This window comes from Oreochromis aureus, linkage group 4, assembly GCF_013358895.1.
Source record: "Oreochromis aureus strain Israel breed Guangdong linkage group 4, ZZ_aureus, whole genome shotgun sequence".
Lineage (NCBI taxonomy): Eukaryota > Metazoa > Chordata > Actinopteri > Cichliformes > Cichlidae > Oreochromis > Oreochromis aureus.
In genome coordinates this window covers 33,304,945-33,325,671 of record NC_052945.1, presented here as the reverse complement: position 1 = coordinate 33,325,671, position 20,727 = coordinate 33,304,945, and the positions used below count along the sequence as shown (strand labels likewise).

At 40.3% G+C, this 20,727-nt stretch overlaps 2 protein-coding genes across 4 annotated transcripts; both read left to right on the top strand.

The window, feature by feature from the left end:
- The first annotated feature begins 431 nt into the window (after positions 1-431).
- LOC116312171 (serine/threonine-protein phosphatase 4 catalytic subunit B) lies at positions 432-7,948 on the top strand. Of its 3 annotated transcripts, none has more exons than XM_031729527.2 (9): positions 432-579; positions 1,224-1,504; positions 2,915-2,966; positions 3,055-3,105; positions 4,352-4,453; positions 4,566-4,739; positions 4,864-4,990; positions 5,117-5,306; positions 6,934-7,948. In XM_031729527.2, the coding sequence occupies exons 2-9, from the start codon at positions 1,395-1,397 to the stop codon at positions 7,061-7,063; spliced, it is 936 nt and encodes a 311-aa protein (XP_031585387.1). In that variant the 5' UTR covers positions 432-579; positions 1,224-1,394; the 3' UTR covers positions 7,064-7,948. The 3 variants fall into 3 exon arrangements, with proteins under 3 accessions (XP_031585387.1, XP_031585389.1, XP_031585388.1); XM_031729529.2 differs by having other exon boundaries at positions 434-544; XM_031729528.2 differs by having other exon boundaries at positions 437-710.
- A 277-nt stretch (positions 7,949-8,225) lies between these two features.
- aldh3b1 (aldehyde dehydrogenase 3 family, member B1) lies at positions 8,226-18,321 on the top strand. The gene is made up of 11 exons (XM_031729530.2): positions 8,226-8,564; positions 9,492-9,662; positions 9,974-10,084; positions 10,884-11,004; positions 11,475-11,560; positions 11,687-11,768; positions 12,028-12,420; positions 16,405-16,571; positions 16,662-16,761; positions 16,844-17,045; positions 17,449-18,321. Exons 2-10 carry the CDS (start codon positions 9,501-9,503, stop codon positions 17,026-17,028), a joined length of 1,407 nt encoding a protein of 468 aa, XP_031585390.1. The 5' UTR covers positions 8,226-8,564; positions 9,492-9,500; the 3' UTR covers positions 17,029-17,045; positions 17,449-18,321.
- Positions 18,322-20,727: the final 2,406 nt, after the last annotated feature.

Below are 20,727 nucleotides of genomic sequence, written 5' to 3'. Positions count from 1 at the left end.
ATTTGTTTGCTTTCAATGATAATGGTTTATAGGTGAGGGTAATCAGAAATCCTGTATTAAAATATTAGAATATTTCTTTTCCAGTTTCACCATCAGCAAGAGGGGATCAGACAGCCAAGGCCTGCTTTTGACCTCTGCTCAGTCCACACTGCACCAGACCCACATGAACCTGCTTGCTTATTGTGGGGCCATAGGATGGCTCGAAATTAAATACTGTATTTCTGACTTTATATCGTGTCCTTAAACTTGACCAAAATTCTAAGAAAGGGTTTTGAAATACTTTACATACAATGAATTTAGAGTTTATTTTAAAAAATAATCACTTAAAAAAAGAAACCAAAAGTAAACTTTTTCATGATATTCTGTATTTGGGATGGACTAGTAAGCGATCTGTAAATTACCACTACAGTGAATGTCGGGTTGAGTAGACTGGGTAGTGCGCTTCCTATACCGGAAGTTACAGCCGACCTGCAAGTGTTCATGAGCACGGCAGGCGTAAACCGGCAAAGACGAGACCGGGGGAAGAAGGGCCAGTGAACAGCGAGTGAGCCGACTATCTATGGACTGAAACATATTAACGTTGGTTCTTTAACATTTCGTTTGCTCGCTGTTTTTGGTTATTCGAGTTGAGTCGTTTTTAAATTGTGTTGTTCGCATTAGCTAGCTTACTGGCGACATTAGCAGTAACCAGCGTTGACGCCGAAAACCAAGTAAGTTAGCCCAGGTCGGCATCGATTAGCCCGCTAACATGCAACATTTCAACTACGCTTAACTCATTGTTTTTTTCCAGCACATAGATTATGTGTAGTTTGTTGGTATCGACTGTCAGACATTTTTGTGAAGCATCTGTTCAATTTCCCAAACAAAATGGTTGGCTAAGTTATCAAAGAATCAGTTGTTCGCTGACGTCGTTAGCTGTGATGTAAGCTAGCGTGCTAATATTAGCTTACTGCTACGCCCCGAGGCCTTACATTCCCTAACGAATAACATCAGTTTTCTGTGGAAGACTACTTTTATGTTAGGTGTGTACAAACTAGTGTTATGACTTTCATAGTGGTGTGTTAAATTGGCGTTTAGTTAGGAATTTCTATGTACGATCGGGTCTTATTTATCACACAGCAGACGTTAACTAAACTGGATTATCCGCCTACCAGGTTGTTATTGCGATGTTTAGCTCGGAATTACTTCGGTTGAATAACCTCATTTATGTTTTCTGTCTGCAGTTCGTCACTCCGAGCATCGTCGTAGCAATACCCTGACGTTTAAGAGCTGAAGCCCCCCGGCTGCTTTCGAGGAAGTTATTGTTTTGGCTGTTCGCTCTCGGAGCCACATATTTAAGCGAGCCCAGTGTGTGAGAAGAGGAGTGTGTGCCTGGTGTGTGAGCAGCTCTCCCTATGTGTGTGACAATGGGGGACATTAGTGATCTGGACCGACAGATAGAGCAGCTCAGACGCTGTGAGCTCATCAAGGAAAATGAAGTCAAAGCACTGTGTGCCAAAGCTAGGTAAGAATCGGTGTGCTTGGACCAACAGTACTTTTATTTCATCAATTATACACTCTTGATTCAAGGCAGAAAACTGTTTAGCTGTTGTCTTGTATTTGCATACTTAAAGAACGGGAAGGAAAATCTTCAGGATTGCGAATTAAAACATACTTTCAGAGGGGTGAAATTTAGTGGAGCCTAAATATATTTATATGTAATGTTCAAAAGTAATGGGGCAGCCTCTTTGTCTTGACTATATGCAGACCAATGGCTACTTCGGCAAAGGGGTCACTACATGGGCAAGCACCGCATGTTTGATTTGGCAGAGTTTTACAGATGCCAAAAATTGATTAACTAGACTAGCAAGACCTGCATCAGACTCTGAACAGTTACAGCTGAGAATTTTAAAGAAAATATATTTATCTACTAACACTATATAACAGGAATAGTTTACGAGTTGTTAAAACCTAAATCCTCTGGTGACTGTTAAATGTCTGTGCACTGTGCATATGAACATGCTACTGGGTATGTTGGGTAGGCCTTGATCATGCGGTTTCTATACACAAATGCACAGTAAACAACACAATATTTTTTATTTAAAGTTAATATTTTAATCAATCACCATATAAATGTTACGAATACCACTGTCAAGTGCTTGCTCATAGAGGCCCATTTGATTGTTTTCTCTGGGGATCTGACAGGATCTTTACTGTATCAAGCACTTTAAGGGCAGTGTTGTTGTTATTTGGTGCTATACAAATATAATAGAATTGAATTTTAGGACTCTAGGTAGTTTATAGGCTAAGTTTAATCAAGATTGAAGATCTTGGAGGGGTCCGGGAAAAAAATAGAAACACATATTTGGGCTACGATCATTATAGGATAAGGCAAGACCAATCACAGGCCCATTGTGAGCTAGGAAGAACTGGGATAAGTCTACTGGATGCAAACTGCCATACGGGCTCATTAAATGGAGCCTTATCCTGACTGACCTTTGTTAGCCAATCAGTTGCTCCTGGATATTATTAAATAATCAAGTAACTCAGATAAGGATGATGGAGACACAATTTGATCAATCTGATCTTAATTTGAAAAGATTATTGTGGTTGGTGGAGGAGCTTAGTTGATGGGCCACGCCAGAAGCTGTCACTGGGCTTCAGAGGTGATGGCAAAAAATCAATCTGTTTAGGTTGGATATTTTTCAAGTTGCAGTCAAATTTTGTTTGTGATAATGTGACAGTCCTGTTGGTCTGGGTTGTTACATCACCCATCAGCTGTGTTTCTGGAGTCACACTAGGAAACAGTCGATGTGGCCACTAGGGGGTGCTTGTCTGTAACTCAAGGATTGTTTTATGTTCTGCTGCTATTCTTGTGCTGTATTATTGTGCATTATTTGTTTCTTAATAAATACACATATTTTTATTCCTTTAGAGAGATTTTGGTTGAAGAAAGCAATGTCCAGAGAGTAGATTCTCCTGTTACGGTAAGTAACATCTACTCACTGTTGTCTCCGAATTTGCCTGAATGTCAGTTAAATGTGGTAATAATGTTTCTCCTGTTATTTCTTACAGGTTTGTGGAGATATACATGGTCAGTTCTATGACTTGAAAGAACTTTTTAGAGTAAGTTTTTTTTTTCTTTTTGTTTGTTTTTAAAATCTCTTTTGGTTGTCATTGGGTTATATTTCAATGTTTAAGTATGATACTGGACAGAGATGCTTTTCTGTTGCTGATTTGCAATCCTGCACAGCACTACTAAGCACATTTTTATTTTTTTAGCTAAAATATGCATGAGTCTCATTTCATACTGCTGTTATTTATGGACATCCTAGTTTCTCCTTTCATGGCTCTTCCTGTGAGTACACCACCTCACCCACTCACAGTGGAGCTGACGGGAAACTTGGCATCATTTTATGTTGCCATAAATCCTCCAGTAGAGGCTTTAATAAGAATTACAGCAGACGTAATGAAGAGTTAGAGTGGGTGAAAGAGAGAAGCCAACAAGGAAAGCATTATTGGAACTTTTCAGTTCAGATCTGCTGTTGGGGGTTACCTGAAAAACTATTGGAAACGCACAAACACCTGTTGGTGTCAAAGGCATGAAACACCTGCAAATAACTAATTCTTTACTGTCAGCTTCCCTCCACACTGTGCAAGCAGTACACTGCTGCTCCTATGTATCGATACCCAGTATTGCTTTCTGAGTCAGTATTGGACCGATTTGTGGTCCAAATATTGAATTGATGCTAGTTTCTTTTACTAATCTCATGTGAGGTGATATTTTGAGATAAGGTACAGTTCAATCTTGGTGCATTGCAGTCTTGGAAGCTATTGCCGTTTCTCAATTCTCAAGTACGTGAGTACATACTCGCGTTCTCAGCGAGTACGTACTGGCCGAGAACGCACGGGAGTACGGACTCACCGAGAACGCGAGTATGTACTCACGTACTTGAGAATTGAGAAACGGCCTTTGTCTGAGTTTCGGACGAAATGCATTCTGGGATATTTAGCTGTACCAAGTCCACACAAGTCACCAGCGATGCATGCTCGATAAAACGGGCGGAGCGAGAACACATCCGGGACTTTTTCGCGTTCTCGGTTTGATGCGTACTTCGAATTGGAACAGTACTTGGTCTCCGACTGATGACGTATCACGAGTACACGAGAACGCAAGTACGCACAAGTACGCATATTGAGAAACGGCACCTGTTTGTGAGTTGGGGAGCTGATTGAGGTTTAGTTTGATACAGTCCTGTCGCACTAATAGTGGTTGTCACAGTTTCTTTATTGTTGATGTAGAGACTTGTGCACATAAAATTACCAGTATGCATCTGTTAAAGAGTTTCTTTTTCATTTTTCTGCTTGACAGGTGGGAGGAGATGTCCCGGAGACAAATTATCTGTTCATGGGTGACTTTGTGGACAGAGGTTTCTACAGTGTGGAGACTTTTCTTCTGTTGCTAGCTCTTAAGGTAGTTTGTCTGTCCACTGCTGAGCTGCACCAGTCACAGTTTTTACATTTACTTTCCCATGGGTTGTCAGAACTCCCTTTTCTTCATCTTTTATCTCTGTTGTACTCTCCAGGTACGCTATCCAGACCGGATTACCTTGATCCGGGGAAACCACGAGTCCCGGCAGATCACCCAGGTCTACGGCTTCTACGACGAGTGCCTCCGCAAATATGGCTCAGTCACTGTCTGGAGATACTGCACAGAGATTTTCGACTACCTGTCCCTCTCTGCTATCATCGATGGGAAGGTTAGATACGTCATCCAGCACTTACTTCATATGTAGTGTTTTCTCCTGAACATGTTGCTGCTTTTAAAACTCCCTGTGTAACTTAGCTGTTTCATTTGTTTTTGATACAATTCTGTGTCTGTAGATTTTCTGTGTGCACGGGGGCTTGTCTCCCTCCATACAGACACTGGACCAGATCCGGACCATTGATAGAAAACAGGAAGTGCCCCATGATGGACCAATGTGTGACCTCCTGTGGTCAGACCCTGAAGGTACAGACTGTTCACTTGGACATCTAAAAAAATAAAATAAAATTGACATTAACAAGAAACAGCAGTGGAGAATTCAAGGACTGTATGACGGATGTGTTTTTGTGACCAGATTCTCTCTGCTCTCAGACACCACAGGCTGGGGGGTGAGTCCTAGAGGTGCCGGCTACTTATTTGGGAGTGACGTAGTGGCTCAGTTCAATGCCGCCAACGACATCCACATGATTTGTCGAGCTCATCAGCTAGTTATGGAAGGCTACAAGTGGCACTTCAATGAGACGGTGCTCACTGTGTGGTCAGCACCCAATTACTGCTACAGGTACATAGCTACATTAATCTCAGATGTATTGAGTGGGGAAAGATGTCCTTGTGTAAATACTGATTTGGTCCCTGAAATATTCCAAAGGTGGATCATATTATCTCAGTATTAGCAGCAATTACCAGCGACATTCCAGCACTATAAATTGAAATCTACAGCTTATGCAGGGCAATGTTAAGATCGCAAATGTTTGGAAAGGCATACCTACTGCTGTGTAGAGACTTGCTGTACAACAAGTTGAACCATGTTCCAGTTTTGTTCTAGCATCAACTGACGTCAGCTGAATTGGCCAGTCAAGCCTCCATTCATGGCGGATTACTTTATAAACAGACTATTTATTCTGTTTACCTTACTACTGTTGAAATATGAGATGGTTGCCCCTGTGACAAGTAAGCATTAAAAGCCGTTGTGTAACATTTTGATTTCCCATAATGCTTCATACACGTCAGTCTGCTGCTTTGACCCAATTGGCATAGATGCAAAACAACACTCACTTTGGGGAATGCATTTTAACGAGCATAGCAGTAAGGAAACTTGTGTCTATAGAGCAGTTTATACCATCGTGCTATGTTTGGGTGATAAAACACTAAAGATAATTACAGTGAAATAAGTATTCCTCGATCTAAATATGAGACACGGTCTATATAAAGTTGATATAACTCATTCTATTTTTGACAGGCAGTATGAAAGGCCACTGACAATCAGAATAGATGGGATTACATACATTACATGACTGATAAAAGGAAAAGTTTCCAGTGCTCAGGCCTGGTGAGGCCATCTCGGTCTTGTTTCTTACCAAAGAAATGTTTGAAACTGTGCTAATTAAATATACACAAGGCTCTTTTTGTGTATAATTCAATTCAATTTTATTTATATAGCGCCAAATCACAACAAAAGTCGCCTCAAGGCGCTTCATAGGTACAGAGAAAAACCCAACAATCATATGACCCCCTATGAGCAAGCACTTTGGCGACAGTGGGAAGGAAAAACTCCCTTTTAACAGGAAGAAACCTCCGGCAGAACCAGGCTCAGGGAGGGGCGGGGCCATCTGCTGCGACTGGTTGGGGTGAAAGAAGGAAAACAGGATGAAAGACATGCTGTGGAAGAGAGACAGAGGTTAATAACAGATATGATTCAATGCAGAGAGGTCTATTAACACATACTGAGTGAGAAAGGTGACTGGAAAGGAAAAACTCAATGCATCATGGGAATCCCCGGCAGCCTGCGTCTATTGCAGCATAACTAAGGGAGGATTCAGGGTCACCTGGTCCAGCCCTAACTATATGCTTTAGCAAAAAGGAAAGTTTTAAGCCTAATCTTAAAAGTAGAGATAGTGTCTGTCTCCCGAATCCAAACTGGAAGCTGGTTCCACAGAAGAGGGGCCTGAAAACTGAAGGCTCTCCCTCCCATTCTACTTTTAAATACTCTAGGGACAGCAAGTAGGCCTGCAGTGTGAAAGCAAAGTGCTCTAATAGGGTGATATGGTACTACAAGGTCATTAAGATAAGATGGGGCCTGATTATTTAAGACCTTGTATGTGAGGAGCAGGATTTTGAATTCAATTCTGGATTTAACAGGAAGCCAATGAAGAGTATAACCAATCCGTTGTTTGTTCCTCTCCTAACAGATGTGGCAATGTGGCAGCCATCTTGGAGTTGGATGAGCATCTACAGCGGGAGTTCATCATATTTGAAGCCGCACCACAAGAGACCAGAGGCATACCTTCCAAGAAACCAGTAGCCGACTATTTCCTGTGAAGTCTTTGAGCAGACAGCCATGACACATCCAAATTTCCAGTACCGTTTCACATCAGCCGCCCTCCATCCTGCCGCTGGACCGTTCTGTCAGTGTGAACTCAAAGCAGTGAGACAGAAAACCTGCCAAACCCTGCCAAGCTCCTGCACAGCTTCAGCTTGAAGAGCTGGATTTTTTTGCCCTACTGCCCAAGCCTGACAGAGCAGTCACTGTGGAAGGTGTAAGGGCGAGGTGGTTAATGGGCCCATGACTGTTGTCATTTCTCTTCAGCTACATAAAGGTGGCTATTTCTTTCTGCTCTCCTTCCATTTCCATTTGTTCTCCTGCTCCTCACTGTAGATATGAATTTCTCCTTTCCTGGCTCAACTTTCACTACAATTGTAGTAGTTGTTGTTGTTTTTTTTTGTTTTTTTTCTCTTTTTTTGTCCCCCTGCTGTGACAGACACTGTCATTTAGTTTTAGAAGTATTTGGAAGGAGTGCTGTTTTTTTTTTTTTGTTTGTTTGTTTGTTTTTTTTTCCTTTTTCATGATTTTTCTAAAGTATGCAGCCGTAGGAAGCTTCAGTTTTATCATTTTAGAAATTCCTTCAATGCATATGTTGTCTCTGTTTTTGATTTTTGTATAATTGTTGCTGCCAGGATTAAACAAAATGCCCTCTCTTCTCTTTATTTGCTGTTTAACTGTCTCCCGCCACATGTGCTCCTTTTAACAAGAGCTTCTCAAGTGCTGCTGCTCCACACCCTCACATCTTAGCACCAGAAATGTAACGACTCCCAACACGAGTCATGTATTAACCATTGCCCTCTTAATTTCTTTTAATCTACACTTCTCTGTAGGTGTGTCAATTTTGATATTGTGAAAATAAAGGTTTTGTATCTATGCTGATATATCAATTCAGTTGCACCTCCTTATGAAAGATTGCTATAAATCCACAGTTGTCAGCTTGTTACTGAAAGCAGACTAAAAAAATCCTCTTACTTCCATTGTCTAAGATGTTAGTCCCGTTGTCAAAATCCAAGCATACACTAATTGTCAAAATAACATCATTGTTGGTTTAGACAATGAAAAATGTGTGAAAGTATAAGAGTGGACACCTTTATTTTGTTGTCCTTGGGCACATAAGGCTGGCTTTGGTAAATAAGGTTTAAACAAGAATTTGTCTTATTCAAGCTAAAACAGGAATAACCGCTGTACCCGTAAAAACGTCAAAGGTACCCCTCCGCGGGGGACCACTGAGCCAAATAAATGCGACACTTAACTCGCATACAGTCAATGCTTCGCACACGGAAATGTATACTAAAAACAGCCACCTCTGCCGCTTGACAAGTTTTAAGGCTAGTTTTTCTAGCTCGACCAAAGCGTTTCCCCTCCCAAAGAAAGCCGGTGGCTGTACTTCCGAAAAAAAGGAGTGAAGCCCGGAAACGTCAACAGTCTTCAACATTTCGTCGGCACGGTGTCTGCTCGCAGGTCTGCCAGCTGGAGAGACGATAAGCCCAGTAGCAGGTAGGCTAAACACAGCAGTGTGTTCGCTTTATTTCTGCTGTTTGCAAAATGCTAGCTACTTCACGCAAATGAATGTTAGAGCAGTTTGAACCATCGTGAGAAAATCCTGACTCCCACCCTGAAAGAAATGGTTACACTGGAACCTATTATTCATCTCTCCCGGGAATTACTTCCCACGCCAAAGTTTTTTTTCGGCCTAACCACAAACAGATCCCGCGTGGGACATCTGCCAGTCTGTAATATTTATGTGACATTTTCTTGTTTGATAATTCGTCGTTTGTGTGCACGCGCTGTTTGACTGCATTTATCAGTTAGTGTCCGCGTGCCATTGTCTACAGTAGCGTGCGAATGTCCGTTGGAAATGATCACAGTTAATATTTCTTCCCAATTCCGCAAAATCAGTGTTCTGGTCATTTCGCCACACAAATATTTGATATTTCCGCTGTGAAATGTTGCGAAATCCATAATAGTGGGTTTAAAAGCTGTGTGTGACAGTAATTTCTCAGACTCGCTGGTCTTGTTACTCACAGGGCTCCATAATCTCTTTTTTAATGAGTCATCTGCCCTTATTACGGGCTGTCACATCAGTAGCCATGCAAACGCTGTCAGAGTAATTACACAAATTTAAATATCGTTGTCAACTATTCTGTCAGAAGACTGACAGGAACAATATGTGAAGAGCTGTCCAATGGTTGGCTTTTCAAAATGCAAATTTTATACACATCATACATTTGCTATAATTCATCATTTACCTAATACAGTTTTTGTAACGTTTCTCATTACGTTTAACGTTTCTGAGTAGGAATAAGTAATCGACGTGCACTGAGTTGAAGATGTGAGAAGTTAATGTCCACCTTTCACAAAGCATTTGCCCGTTACAGCTTCTAGGGAATCAATCCTTGTTTTCTTTCTTTTCTTTTTGTGAAGCTTGAAAAAATGGAGAGCCAGAGTCAGGTTTTGGAAAGGTTGCGCACAGCGTTTGAATCGGGTGTCACAATACCGGAGAAGTTTCGCAGGACACAGCTGACCAACCTAATGTCCATGATCAAAGACAACGAGGAGCAGATTGTAAATGCGCTGCACAAAGACCTCACAAAGGTACAGGACTGTGCTCACGTGTTCCACACAAAGCATGAACACATGACTGTAATTCTCCAAGACATAATTACGCAATCTAAAGCCTCAGGCTTTTGCTTGTCTTGCTGTCATGATGATTTTGCAATCATGACAGTTTATTTTAAAGCCTGTAATACAACTGTACGGAAGTGGTTAACATCTCCTTTAAAAAACATTACAGTGAGAATAGTTTGGATTTAGCGATTAAATTCACTAATGGTTTTATTAGTAGTTTATGCATTGTCTGCTGTTCTTAAATAAACACTAATCTTCTTGCTGTTGTTGCACAATAGCCAAAATTTGAGGCCATCCTCTCTGAGGTTGATATAGTGATGAATGAGCTCCATTACGCCCTCAGTAACCTCACAAGCTGGATGCAGCCGGAGTATGTGAGCAAAAACCTGGTAAGTTAAAACAAACAACTTATTAATAGTGTGTGTGTGTGTGTGATCAAATTAAACAAAAAAAGGAAACATTACACAACTGTTTTCATTCCCCAAGTAATACTCCTCATGTCAAACAAGTTGAACCTCTTGTGTCCTAGCAGTCTTTTTCCTGCAGAGAGAAATTCCTGGCACCTCCCAGAGAGATTTCAGCCAGTGCCAAAGGAAATTCACCATTGCAGAATAATGAGAATAAATGTAGCAACTCCACTCTAAACGTGTTTATTAGTAAATCACTGTTAAACAAAGAGAGCACAGACTGAAATGCGACGTGCTTGACTTCCACCAGTCAACCACTTGAACACGCACAGCGGCTTTATTTCTACACAAGGCTGGCACTGGATAAGCCAGCTAAGCTGCATTGTTTTGGCTGGGCCTCATATCCATGTAGCTAGATGTAGGTGAAGACACTGACCCTCACTGGTCTCCAAATAAATTCCCACTCCTCTCTAGAAAATAAATATTTGTTTTCAAGGATACCATGAAAGGAGACTCTTAAAATGGCACAACATAAAGTAAGACTGACATGTGCTGTGCTTTCTTCATACTACTTTCTATTTTTTGCAAGATGAAATTTATGGCCAGTGCCTCATTGGCACATATAGTTTTCAGACTGTTTTTAATGTTAAATATATAAAATGTACATGTCTAGCATTAATTGACAGCAATCCAGAATATCTTCATATATCTGTGCATTCCTGCATTTTAAAAAGCCTTTTCTTGCTGCATAATTGATTTTGTAATGTTTTCTGTTGCTCAGGCCACAAAGCTTGATGACTGTTTTGTACGGAGGGAACCTTTAGGAGTTGTTTTGATCATCGGGCCATGGAACTACCCCATGCAACTTCTCATCTTACCCATGATTGGAGCCATTGCTGCAGGTAGTTCCACAAACATGCTTTTAGCAAAACTAAATCCTAAAGGCAACATTAAAATTGGTGACAATAACGTAAAAGCAGGTACCTGGAGTGAGTTAACTTCAGAGATTTAATGCTAGCTCAGGAAAAATGTAAAGGGGAGGGGTGTGGTGGTGTGCGTGTGTGACATGTGAATACCTCACAGGAGCGCTCTGAACGATCTGCAGACGTCTTAGGGATGTTTTGAAGTACAATAATTCAAATGTGATGAAATAAAGGGATGACTAACAGTTTACAATTCATAGACACAGTGGAACTCAACTTGGTAATATTTCTAAAAGTAAGAGCGAACCGTAGATTTAAAGTGAGCTGATAGAATTTGCAAACATGGCAACGAGTCCTAGAGTCCTCGAATGATTTTATAAACATGAAAATGTAACTGCTGTGACTTCATGTGCCTTTACATGCTGCCTGTTATTGATGTCTTTGATTAGGAAACTGTGTGGTCATCAAGCCCTCCGAAGTCAGCGCCGCCACAGATAATCTGATAACAGAGCTCATGCCCAAATATCTGTCTAAGGTGAAATAACTGTTAGAAAATAAATGATAATATCAGCCAGAAGTCACAGACAAATGAGTTTTTCACAATTGTTATGATTAGAGATTGGCACAGTGAATGTGACAGTGACAATATGACTGTTGACAGGACTGTTATGCAGTTGTTCGTGGTGGACCAAAGGAGACCCAAGCCCTTCTGAAGAATCGATTTGACCACATTTTCTACACGGGTAAAAACCTCAGAGAACACACGTATGGATCAAATGTCAGGAATTGTACATAGCCAAAACCCAAAGCTTCACTGTACTGTTTAGAGGTTTAAATGATTATTAGTTAATTATGAACTGTCTAATACGGCATGACAATAGTGTCCTCCAATTGTAAAGTGACACACAATTCTCTCCTCTTTTCCCTGGTTGGCTTAGTAACACTGAAATGTAGATTATCCTTTTCCGTTCTGGGAACTGACTCTTCACCCGTCTTTGTTAGGTTCTCAGGCTGTGGCACGTGTCGTCCTCCAGGCTGCTGCAGTCCACTTGACCCCAGTGACCTTGGAGCTGGGAGGCAAGTGCCCCTGCTTAATATATGGTCGGGTGAATGCCACTGCTGCTGCTCACCGCTTGGTGTGGGCTAAGTTTTTCAATGCTGGCCAGAGCTGTGTGGCACCGGATTACGTTCTGTGCTCGAAAGCCACTCGTGATGCCCTGGTGCCTGCGTTGCGCCAGGTCCTGGAGGACTTCTACGGCAGTGACATTCAGAAGAGCCCTGATATGTCACGCATTGTAACACCTAAACACTGGACTCGTCTGATGGGACTGCTCAACAGGACCAAGGGCAAGGTCGTTGTGGGAGGAGAGCACGATGAGAAGGATAGGTACATAGGTGGGTTAAAAAGTATTTTGAGGATTTGGTGTTTCGAATAAGACCGTATATTAGCTGGTATACATTTACTTTTAAATAAACAATACAAAAAATGTTACACCAGTCGGCCACAACATTAAGAATACCTGCCTAATATTGTGTAGGTCCTCTCTTTCCACCAGCTCTGACCCGTTGGGGCGTGGACAAGTAATCTCTGTCTGGTATCGGGACATTGGTAGCCGATCCTTTGGGTCCTGGCGGTTGCAGGGTAGGGCCTGTGGATCGGGCTTGTTCCAGCCTTTCCCATTGGTGCACAGTTGGATTCGGATCTGGAAAGTGAGGAGGCCAGGTCAACACTTAAATTCTTTGTCATGTTGAACCGGTCTTGAACAGTTTCTCTGGTGTGATGGGACACATTGTCCTACTGGGGGAGACTGCTGCCATCGGGGAGTGCCATTACCATGGCAAGGTCTGTTGGGTCTACAAAAATGTTTAGGTAGGTGGTACAAGTCAAAGTAAATAAACATCAATGTCAGGACCCAGGATTTCTCCACAGAACATTACCTTTTCCTAGTTTTTGTTCATTGTTGTGGCTGATCGGTGTGTAGATCACACTTTTACTTAATGTTTCAAGGAAAAACAAAAAGAGGAAATCAACAGTCTTCTTGACTATTGATGTAGGGAAGGTTTATTCAGCATTTTCTCATGTGAAATTCTTGTTGTGAAAAAGTCGCTCTCCGAGCCCAGAGTTAGCATTGCACTGCTTTTACCTAGAAAAAGAAATTGCCTTTCAGCTTTGAGACCTGTACTATATTGCCAGAAGTATTTGCTTGTCTGCTTTCACATGCATATGAACTTGAGTGACATCCCAATTTCAATCCATATGGTTGAAAATGACATCAGCCTAACCTTTGCAGATCTAACTTCCACAAGTTTAGCAGTGTGTTTCTGGGAATTTTTGACCATTCTCTCAGAAGCACATTTGTGAGGTCAGAGACTGATGTTGCGTGAGAAGGCCTGACTCGCAGTCTCCGCTCTACATAATTCTTCTCAAAGGTGTTCTTTTGGGTTGAGGTCAGGACTCTGTGCAGTTCTTAGACACCAAACGGAGTCATCCATATCTTTATGGAAATTGCTTTGTGCTCTTTTAGTGATGTTGTAACAGGAAGGGGCCATCCCAAAACTGTTCCCACAAAACTAGAGCATGAAATTGTTCAAAATATCTTGTTCTGCTGAAGCATTAAGAGTTCCTTTCACTAGAACTAAGGGACTGAATCCAAGTTCTGAAAAACACTACACCATAATTCCCCCTCCACCAAACTTTACACTTGGCACAGTGCAATCAGACCAGTACCATTCTCCTAGTGACAGAGAAGTGTGATTCGTCTCTCCAGAGAACAAATCTCCACTGCTTTAGAGTCCAGCGGCAGGGTGGTGAACACCACATGAAGTTTGGGGCTCTGTAACGGTTGACTCTGTAGAAACGTGGTGACCTCTGCACTATGGACCTCAGTTGTTATTTTTTATGGCCTACCACTTTGGGGCTGACTTGCTGTTGTTCCTATTAGCTCCAACTTGGTTATAATGCCACAGTTGACTGTGGAATATTTTTAGTAGTGAGGAAATTTCATGACTGGACTTGTTGCAAAGGTGGCATCCTATCATGGTAACACACTGCAATTCCCTGAGCTCCTGAGAGCGACTCATTCTTTCACAAATGAAGTAAAAGTGCTTGATTTTATCCACCTTGCCATGAAAGTGATTGGAACACCTGAATTAAATGACTTGGATGGGACAGTGAATACTTTTGGTAATGTAGTGTTTCAATAGTCTCACTTTTTCTTAAAGCACTCTTTATATTAGTGTGACCAGTGTATTGATGGGGCTGATATATTGGCTGACATTAGCTATTTGGAGATGTATTGGTATGATGAGCAGTGTTGGGCAAGTTACTTTGAAAAAGTAATTAATTATAGTTACTAGTTACTTCTTCAAAAAAGTAACTGAGTTATTGCGTTATTGCGTAGCTATTGCGTTACTAAAAAAAAAAAAAAAAAGTTTAACCCTGTGGGGTCCAGGTTATAATTGGCCATTTTTAACCACTTTTGATTTTCCCTCTACGTTTCACCTTTAAAAACTATTTCTTTGCCTTGTTTGGTATCATTCTTTTCAGCACAACCTCACGTGTCTGAATTTACAGTTATGTTTTCATGTTGACATACTGTATTGACACAATTGATCTAAAAAAACAAAAAAACAAAAACACAAAATCGGAGTAGAAAAAGTTATATTTTTTACTGTAACAACCACAAACATGTTTACTGAATCATATTTCATAACTTTAAATGCAAATATAAATTGTCAATTTTAAAATCATATGCACAAGTTTTGCAAATCAAGTTATTTGGAGCCATTTTACCTTTTAACCAATAACCATTAATAACCATTTCAAACTATTTACAGAACAATCAGGTGTTCTGCATTCAATAAGATGCCACACAAATTATTTGTGCCACTCTCAAAAAATAATTTCTGTCCATTATTAAGGAGAACATCACAGCCTGATACCTGCAGGCCTGACAACAGCAGGTGTATCACTGCTCCTGTTTCTACCTGGAGACAGCAGTCACCTCATTGTTCTGACACACAGCACAAAACTATCCACAACACCACACACTAACTACACAAGACAACACATTAACTACACACTCCAAACACGCTAAATGTCACAAATGTCTCACATCTCAAAACTCTCTCTCTCTCTCTCTCTCTCTCTCTCTCTCTCTCTTCCTGCTGTCTTTCTCTCGCTCTCTCTCGCTCTCTCTCTCTCGCCGTCACTCCTAAACAACCAAATGTCATGTTGCCATATCATTTTTTGATTGGTCGACATGGTGCATTTTTCCACCAACACGAACGGGCTGTTTTTTGTTTTTGTTTTTGTTTTTTTTTGCTCATACGCAGAGAGTGCTTGCTAGCGCTGTCCTTAGACAGTAAATGTGATAAAACCACTCAGGGAAAAACACACGTATATATTGTTTATCATGACTCTGGTTTTACGTGGCCTATCAACACAATTTAAAAACTGGTATATATCACCTTGTTGCTTTATCATTGGTCATGTGATTGGCTTACCACTACTACTTTATTGTTCCTCAGTCAAACAGCAGCACACATGCGATTGTTTTGCCCCCTCAGCTCCAGGTGTTGTGCCAAAAAAATGATCGTGTGCCAGAAAGTGATTGCCGTCCGCGGGAGCGCGTGCAGCTGCTTAAAGCTGTAGCGCCCAGATTACTTGCATGCGGTAAGCTGAACACAGCTTCAGCCGTCTGTTGAAAAATAGTAACAGGACCGCACTGCATTTTCTTGTTAGTAACGGTAACGGCGTTGTAATGGTAGAAATACTAATTAGTTAGATTACTCATTACTGGAAAAAGTAACGCCGTTATTACCATGATGAGTGATTAAATGAGAATGTAAAAAGTAAACAGACAGGAGAAACACCCTTCAACCAAGTTATGCATGTTGATTTTGCAAAGTTTGTCCACCAGAGGGTGCTCTACAACTTTCCTGCTGGCAACATGGAACAAACAACAACCAGCAGATCTGAGCAGAGTTGGGCAATAAAACATGATTATTTTTAAACTGCATTGTAGTTAGCTTAGTAAAGACTCAAACATAACTACATATAAAAATTTTAGTAAAATCTGAATGAAAGGGGGAAAAGCACAAACAAAAACCAAACAAATGGATTCATGTGTATTTTAGTACCCAAGTTACTAACAGAAACCAGGTTACATGGGTAACACACTTCATTATTTTTGTCAGTGAGATCATTATGTTGTTCTTCTTTTGACTGCATCCTTTACAGGTCATCACTGCCTCCATCTCATCTCATTCCTTGGATCCTTTTTTGTCACACTTTTCTATAAAGTAGCTTGAGTCTGAATTTCCTTGACTGAAAACAATGAATATATAAAAAAATATTTTGTCCTAATCTTTCCACAGCTCCTACAGTAGTGGTGGATGTAGCTGAAGATGATGCTCTAATGGAGGAGGAGATCTTTGGCCCCATCCTGCCGATCCTCACAATTGAGTCTCTGGAGGAAAGCATCAAATTAACCAAAAGAAAAGAGAAGCCTCTGGCCTTTTATGTTTTCTCAGATGAATCCTCTGTAAGAACACAGAACTTGGCAACCTCCACTTTCTGCCTTAACATTTATAACATTTAGTCTTTTAGCTAACATTGTCATTATTTCTTTAAGGTGGTGAAGAAGGTGCTGGAAAATTCAAGCAGTGGAGGATTCTGCTCTAATGATGGAATTGTCCACATGGCCCTGCCAGGCCTGCCCTTTGGAGGTGTAGGTATGTGTCAGGCTGGCCTGCTAAGAAAGAGATGTAAGAGATGCAGTCATATGCATAACCAGTGTTCACTTCGTCCATCCAGGAAACAGTGGATTTGGTCACTACCATGGTCACTGGGGCTTTGAGGCATTCAGTCACCGGCGAGCAGTCATGCTGCGTGGTTGGGCTTTGGAAAAACTTAACGCCCTGCGCTACCCACCATATAGCGATGAAAAGTTGAGCTGGCTGCGCTGGACCACCTCGCCCAAGAGCTGCTCAATCATGTGATAACCGGCAGAAAGAGTGTGAGTGAGAGTGAGAGATGATGAGTAACGGTTCACATTAAGGTTTTTGTAATAAGCCTTAGTAAATAAGTTTATTTAGATGTTAAGACATTTGTATCTAACTTAATAACAGTTTAGATGTTTAAGAAGTTGCTTTGAGTTTCTTAGTTATTTGTAATGACATCAAAATTCATTGTGGTTTGACTTATCCATGAAGGAGTCAGTCCCAAAGGCTTAAGCTTCGATTATATTTTTTGCATCCACCAGTCTGCTAAGATGTACAGAAATTACATCAGCTTACTTACTTTTATGCTGTTTTTATTAAATAACTCATTTTTGTTAATAATGGCTCTAAATAGACAATTTTCTTATTAAGGTTCATGACTCTATTGCTATACTCATAATATTTCTGTTGCTTTTACAGATCCTCCATCTGGACTGAGCACTGCATGTTGTCAAGGTTCATTCAAAAATGAATAAAGTTGCATTTAAATAAATCATTTTAGTATTGAAGCAGAAAAAGAAATAGTCAGCTCTTCTAAATTTATTTTGTTACCCAACAAAGAGGACGTTTTATTTACCTCACTGGATTCTTATGCCTGTGGCAGTATCAGGCATGTCTTAGGTGTGATGATGCACATGATAAACGTATGATTGTTTCCTTTTGTAAGGGCTTTTCCCAAAGTGCTCATTTTCTGCACAAACTATTTGCTGAAATGTTAACTGCATTACTGACTTACCAGCTTTCAAAGCGAGGAATCAAAGATGCTTCTTGTTGCCTTTTTTCCCCTCTTTGTTGTCCTACCTCTACAAACTGTGCTGTATTAGTCCTGTGGTTTAACTTGGCCTGTTAGACTGTACCAGACTGAGGTTCTTGAAGTCACGTGCCAAGTACTTTTTGAAAAGTTCCTGCCTTTCTAACAGTTTTGAAAAACATCTGACATGTCAGGTTAATGTTTAAAAAAAACAAAACGTGTCAAACAGCCTTAAAAAACAAAAAAAAAGGAAAGAAAAAAAATTACAATTATTGTCTCTCATAATCTTTATATTATGAAGGGAGAATGTATCAGAGACCAAATCGGTGTTGGCCATGTTTATCTGATAGAGCTTTTTCTGAATGTTTTATAAAAGTGACTTTTTTTTGTTCAAAATGATGTTTGCTGTGTGTTTGTATGTTAGAAATGTATCAGAATTGTAATACTGTACAATGACTAATGTCATTGCATTGACAATGAGCATATGTAATAATACTCTCCAAATAGGGAACATTATTAAAAGTGAACATCATCTTCAGTAAGACTTGCAACTAGTGATTGAGACAAGAACTCACAGCTAGAGAGGCCTATACACACACTTCTATTCTGCTTTAAGTATTTTTAAAATCACAGGAGTCACCTGTAGCTACACACGCACAGAGTTGTTGGGGTTAAATTCATGATGTGGCAGACATGAGTACAAACTTTTCTCTCTCACGGTGAAAGAATTTTGTCAATACGACATGTAGAAATTTGGGAGCGATTTGTTTCGGGCTGACTTTTCTGTTCATTTTAAGCAGCAAAAGTGAGGTGCATGTCTGTGAGCGTGTGTATGGAGCCATTGGGTGCAGTCACTATAGCAACCAGGCTCACACCTGCCTGCTTAACGAGCTCTGTCTCTCACTGTGCCAAGATTCATCTTAAACACTTCTCTTTCAACTGCTGCTGTGTCCACAGTGTTTGCTCTACAGACATCATTTGACCCTCAAAACGTCGCCATCGTTGTTCTCTTTCCAACACCGTGTCTTTTAAAGCTCAGACATTTAAACTTTTAAATCTGTGGATTCAAGTGGAGGGATCACATTTTAGTCATTCAGTGATTCAAAGAATATGAACTTTTAATATTCATTCAGATGTTTTCTGACTCTAAATGTTCTTTTCTCACTTCTTAGGTTTTTCTAATTTACAATTAAAACATTTTCAGCTTTTTTCCAACTTCTTCCTCTGTGTAACCTTCAGCTTTTAGCAGTTCAGCACTTTTGTTTTCAGGTTAAATTCTGTTTTTTTTTTTGTTTGTTTTTTTTATCTCATTCAAACTTTTTAACTTAATATTCAGCAATTAATTCATTTCAGTGCATACATTCAGATCCAAGCATTCACACTGCAGTTTCTTCAGAAAATGCACTTTCTAGTTATTAGTGTGAATGCTTGTAAAAGCATTCACAGTATTGTTCTTCTAATCTTTATTTTTCTATTTTATTATATATTCCGTACGTTTTTTGTACTGCTACTCCTTCAAAACCGTTCAACTTAGAAAAACCATTCAAACACCGTTAGATTCCACAATCTTTTGGACATGACTGCTTGTATTTTTTTTCATTTATAACATTTATATTTTTAAAATTGTTCAACTTTTTTCAACAAAAATTTCCCATGTATTTCAATGGGGAGACCCTTCAAATTCTCATTCAACTTACTCCTCTTCAAACTGTATCTACTTCCACATACATTGACGTAGAGCCACCATTCAAACTTTAAAACGAAGCCAAGACATTCAACTATTCAACTTGTATTTATCTTTTCAATATCTATTATACTTTTTCTTCAGTTCCAGTTTAAGTTTCATGCTGTTTTTTCAGCCGTTTCAGAGTTTATAATGGGTGTGTATGGGACGGAATGTTGGGGCTAGAGTGAGACAGCTCAACTGCTAGAGTGAGAGGAGCAAAAAAATTAATCTTAAAATCTTTTTTAAAACTGCTGCTGTGTCCGCAGCATTTGGTCTACAGGTATGATTTTACCCTCAAAACGTAGCCATCGGTGTCCTCTTTCATCCAATGTGTTTACTATTGTACTAGATGTTATGGTTCTTTCATAAATGTCACCAATGCACAGCCTCCTCTCTCCAACTCTTCCATAGACTCTAATGTTAAAATGGCTCAGAAGGTTCGTTTGAAAATCAAAAGAGCATGGTGTCTTTACACTGTCACCACATCCATATAATAAACTCCACAGGCATGAAAACTGAGAATTCCATAGACTAGACATTGCTGCCGCTCACGGTGAAAGAATTTTGTCAATACGACATGTACTTTTCATTTGGGAGCGATTTGTTTCGGGCTGACTTTTCTGTTCATTTTAAGCAGCAAAAGTGAGGTGCATGTCTGTGAGCGTGTGTATGGAGCCATTGGGTGCAGTCACTATAGCAACCAGGCTCACACCTGCCTGCTTAACGAGCTCTGTCTCTCACTGTGCCAAGATTCATCTTAAACACTTCTCTTTCAACTGCTGCTGTGTCCACAGTGTTTGCTCTACAGACATCATTTGACCCTCAAAACGTCGCTGTGTTGGTATAACTTTAATGTGGTAATATGCTTTTGTGTGTATGATTTGGCACCCTCTTGTGGCCACAGTTGGTACTTGGGAAGTTGTTATGCCCAGCTAGTTTGCTACAAGTGCTCAGTGGAGGTGAAACCTTTGCCCACGCATGCCTGTAAGTTTCCATTACGTACTATAACCTTAACTATCTGATTTGTGATGCATGTGTAATGTGAGTATACTGAGTTACTATTTCAGCTGTGTGGTCATTACTCATTTGTAAAGCTACTTGTGTGCTAGCGACTGTATATTAGCATGTGTTTGCTAACTTGCTATGATCACTAATGCTAGTTAACTGAAGGTGATATTTATGTTTAATTCAGGCAACCTTAAGATTTATGTTTTTGCTGGTT

Excerpts from the sequence above, each read along its gene's own strand:
- LOC116312171 (XM_031729527.2), top strand. The coding sequence starts at position 1,395 with ATGTGTGTGACAATGGGGGACATTAGTGATCTGGACCGACAGATAGAG. Across the intron at positions 3,106-4,351 it reads ACTTGAAAGAACTTTTTAGA|GTGGGAGGAGATGTCCCGGA; the intron begins GTAAGTTTTTTT and ends TCTGCTTGACAG. Across the intron at positions 4,740-4,863 it reads CTGCTATCATCGATGGGAAG|ATTTTCTGTGTGCACGGGGG; the intron begins GTTAGATACGTC and ends CTGTGTCTGTAG.
- aldh3b1 (XM_031729530.2), top strand. The coding sequence starts at position 9,501 with ATGGAGAGCCAGAGTCAGGTTTTGGAAAGGTTGCGCACAGCGTTTGAA. Across the intron at positions 11,561-11,686 it reads TGCCCAAATATCTGTCTAAG|GACTGTTATGCAGTTGTTCG; the intron begins GTGAAATAACTG and ends GACTGTTGACAG. Across the intron at positions 11,769-12,027 it reads TGACCACATTTTCTACACGG|GTTCTCAGGCTGTGGCACGT; the intron begins GTAAAAACCTCA and ends CGTCTTTGTTAG.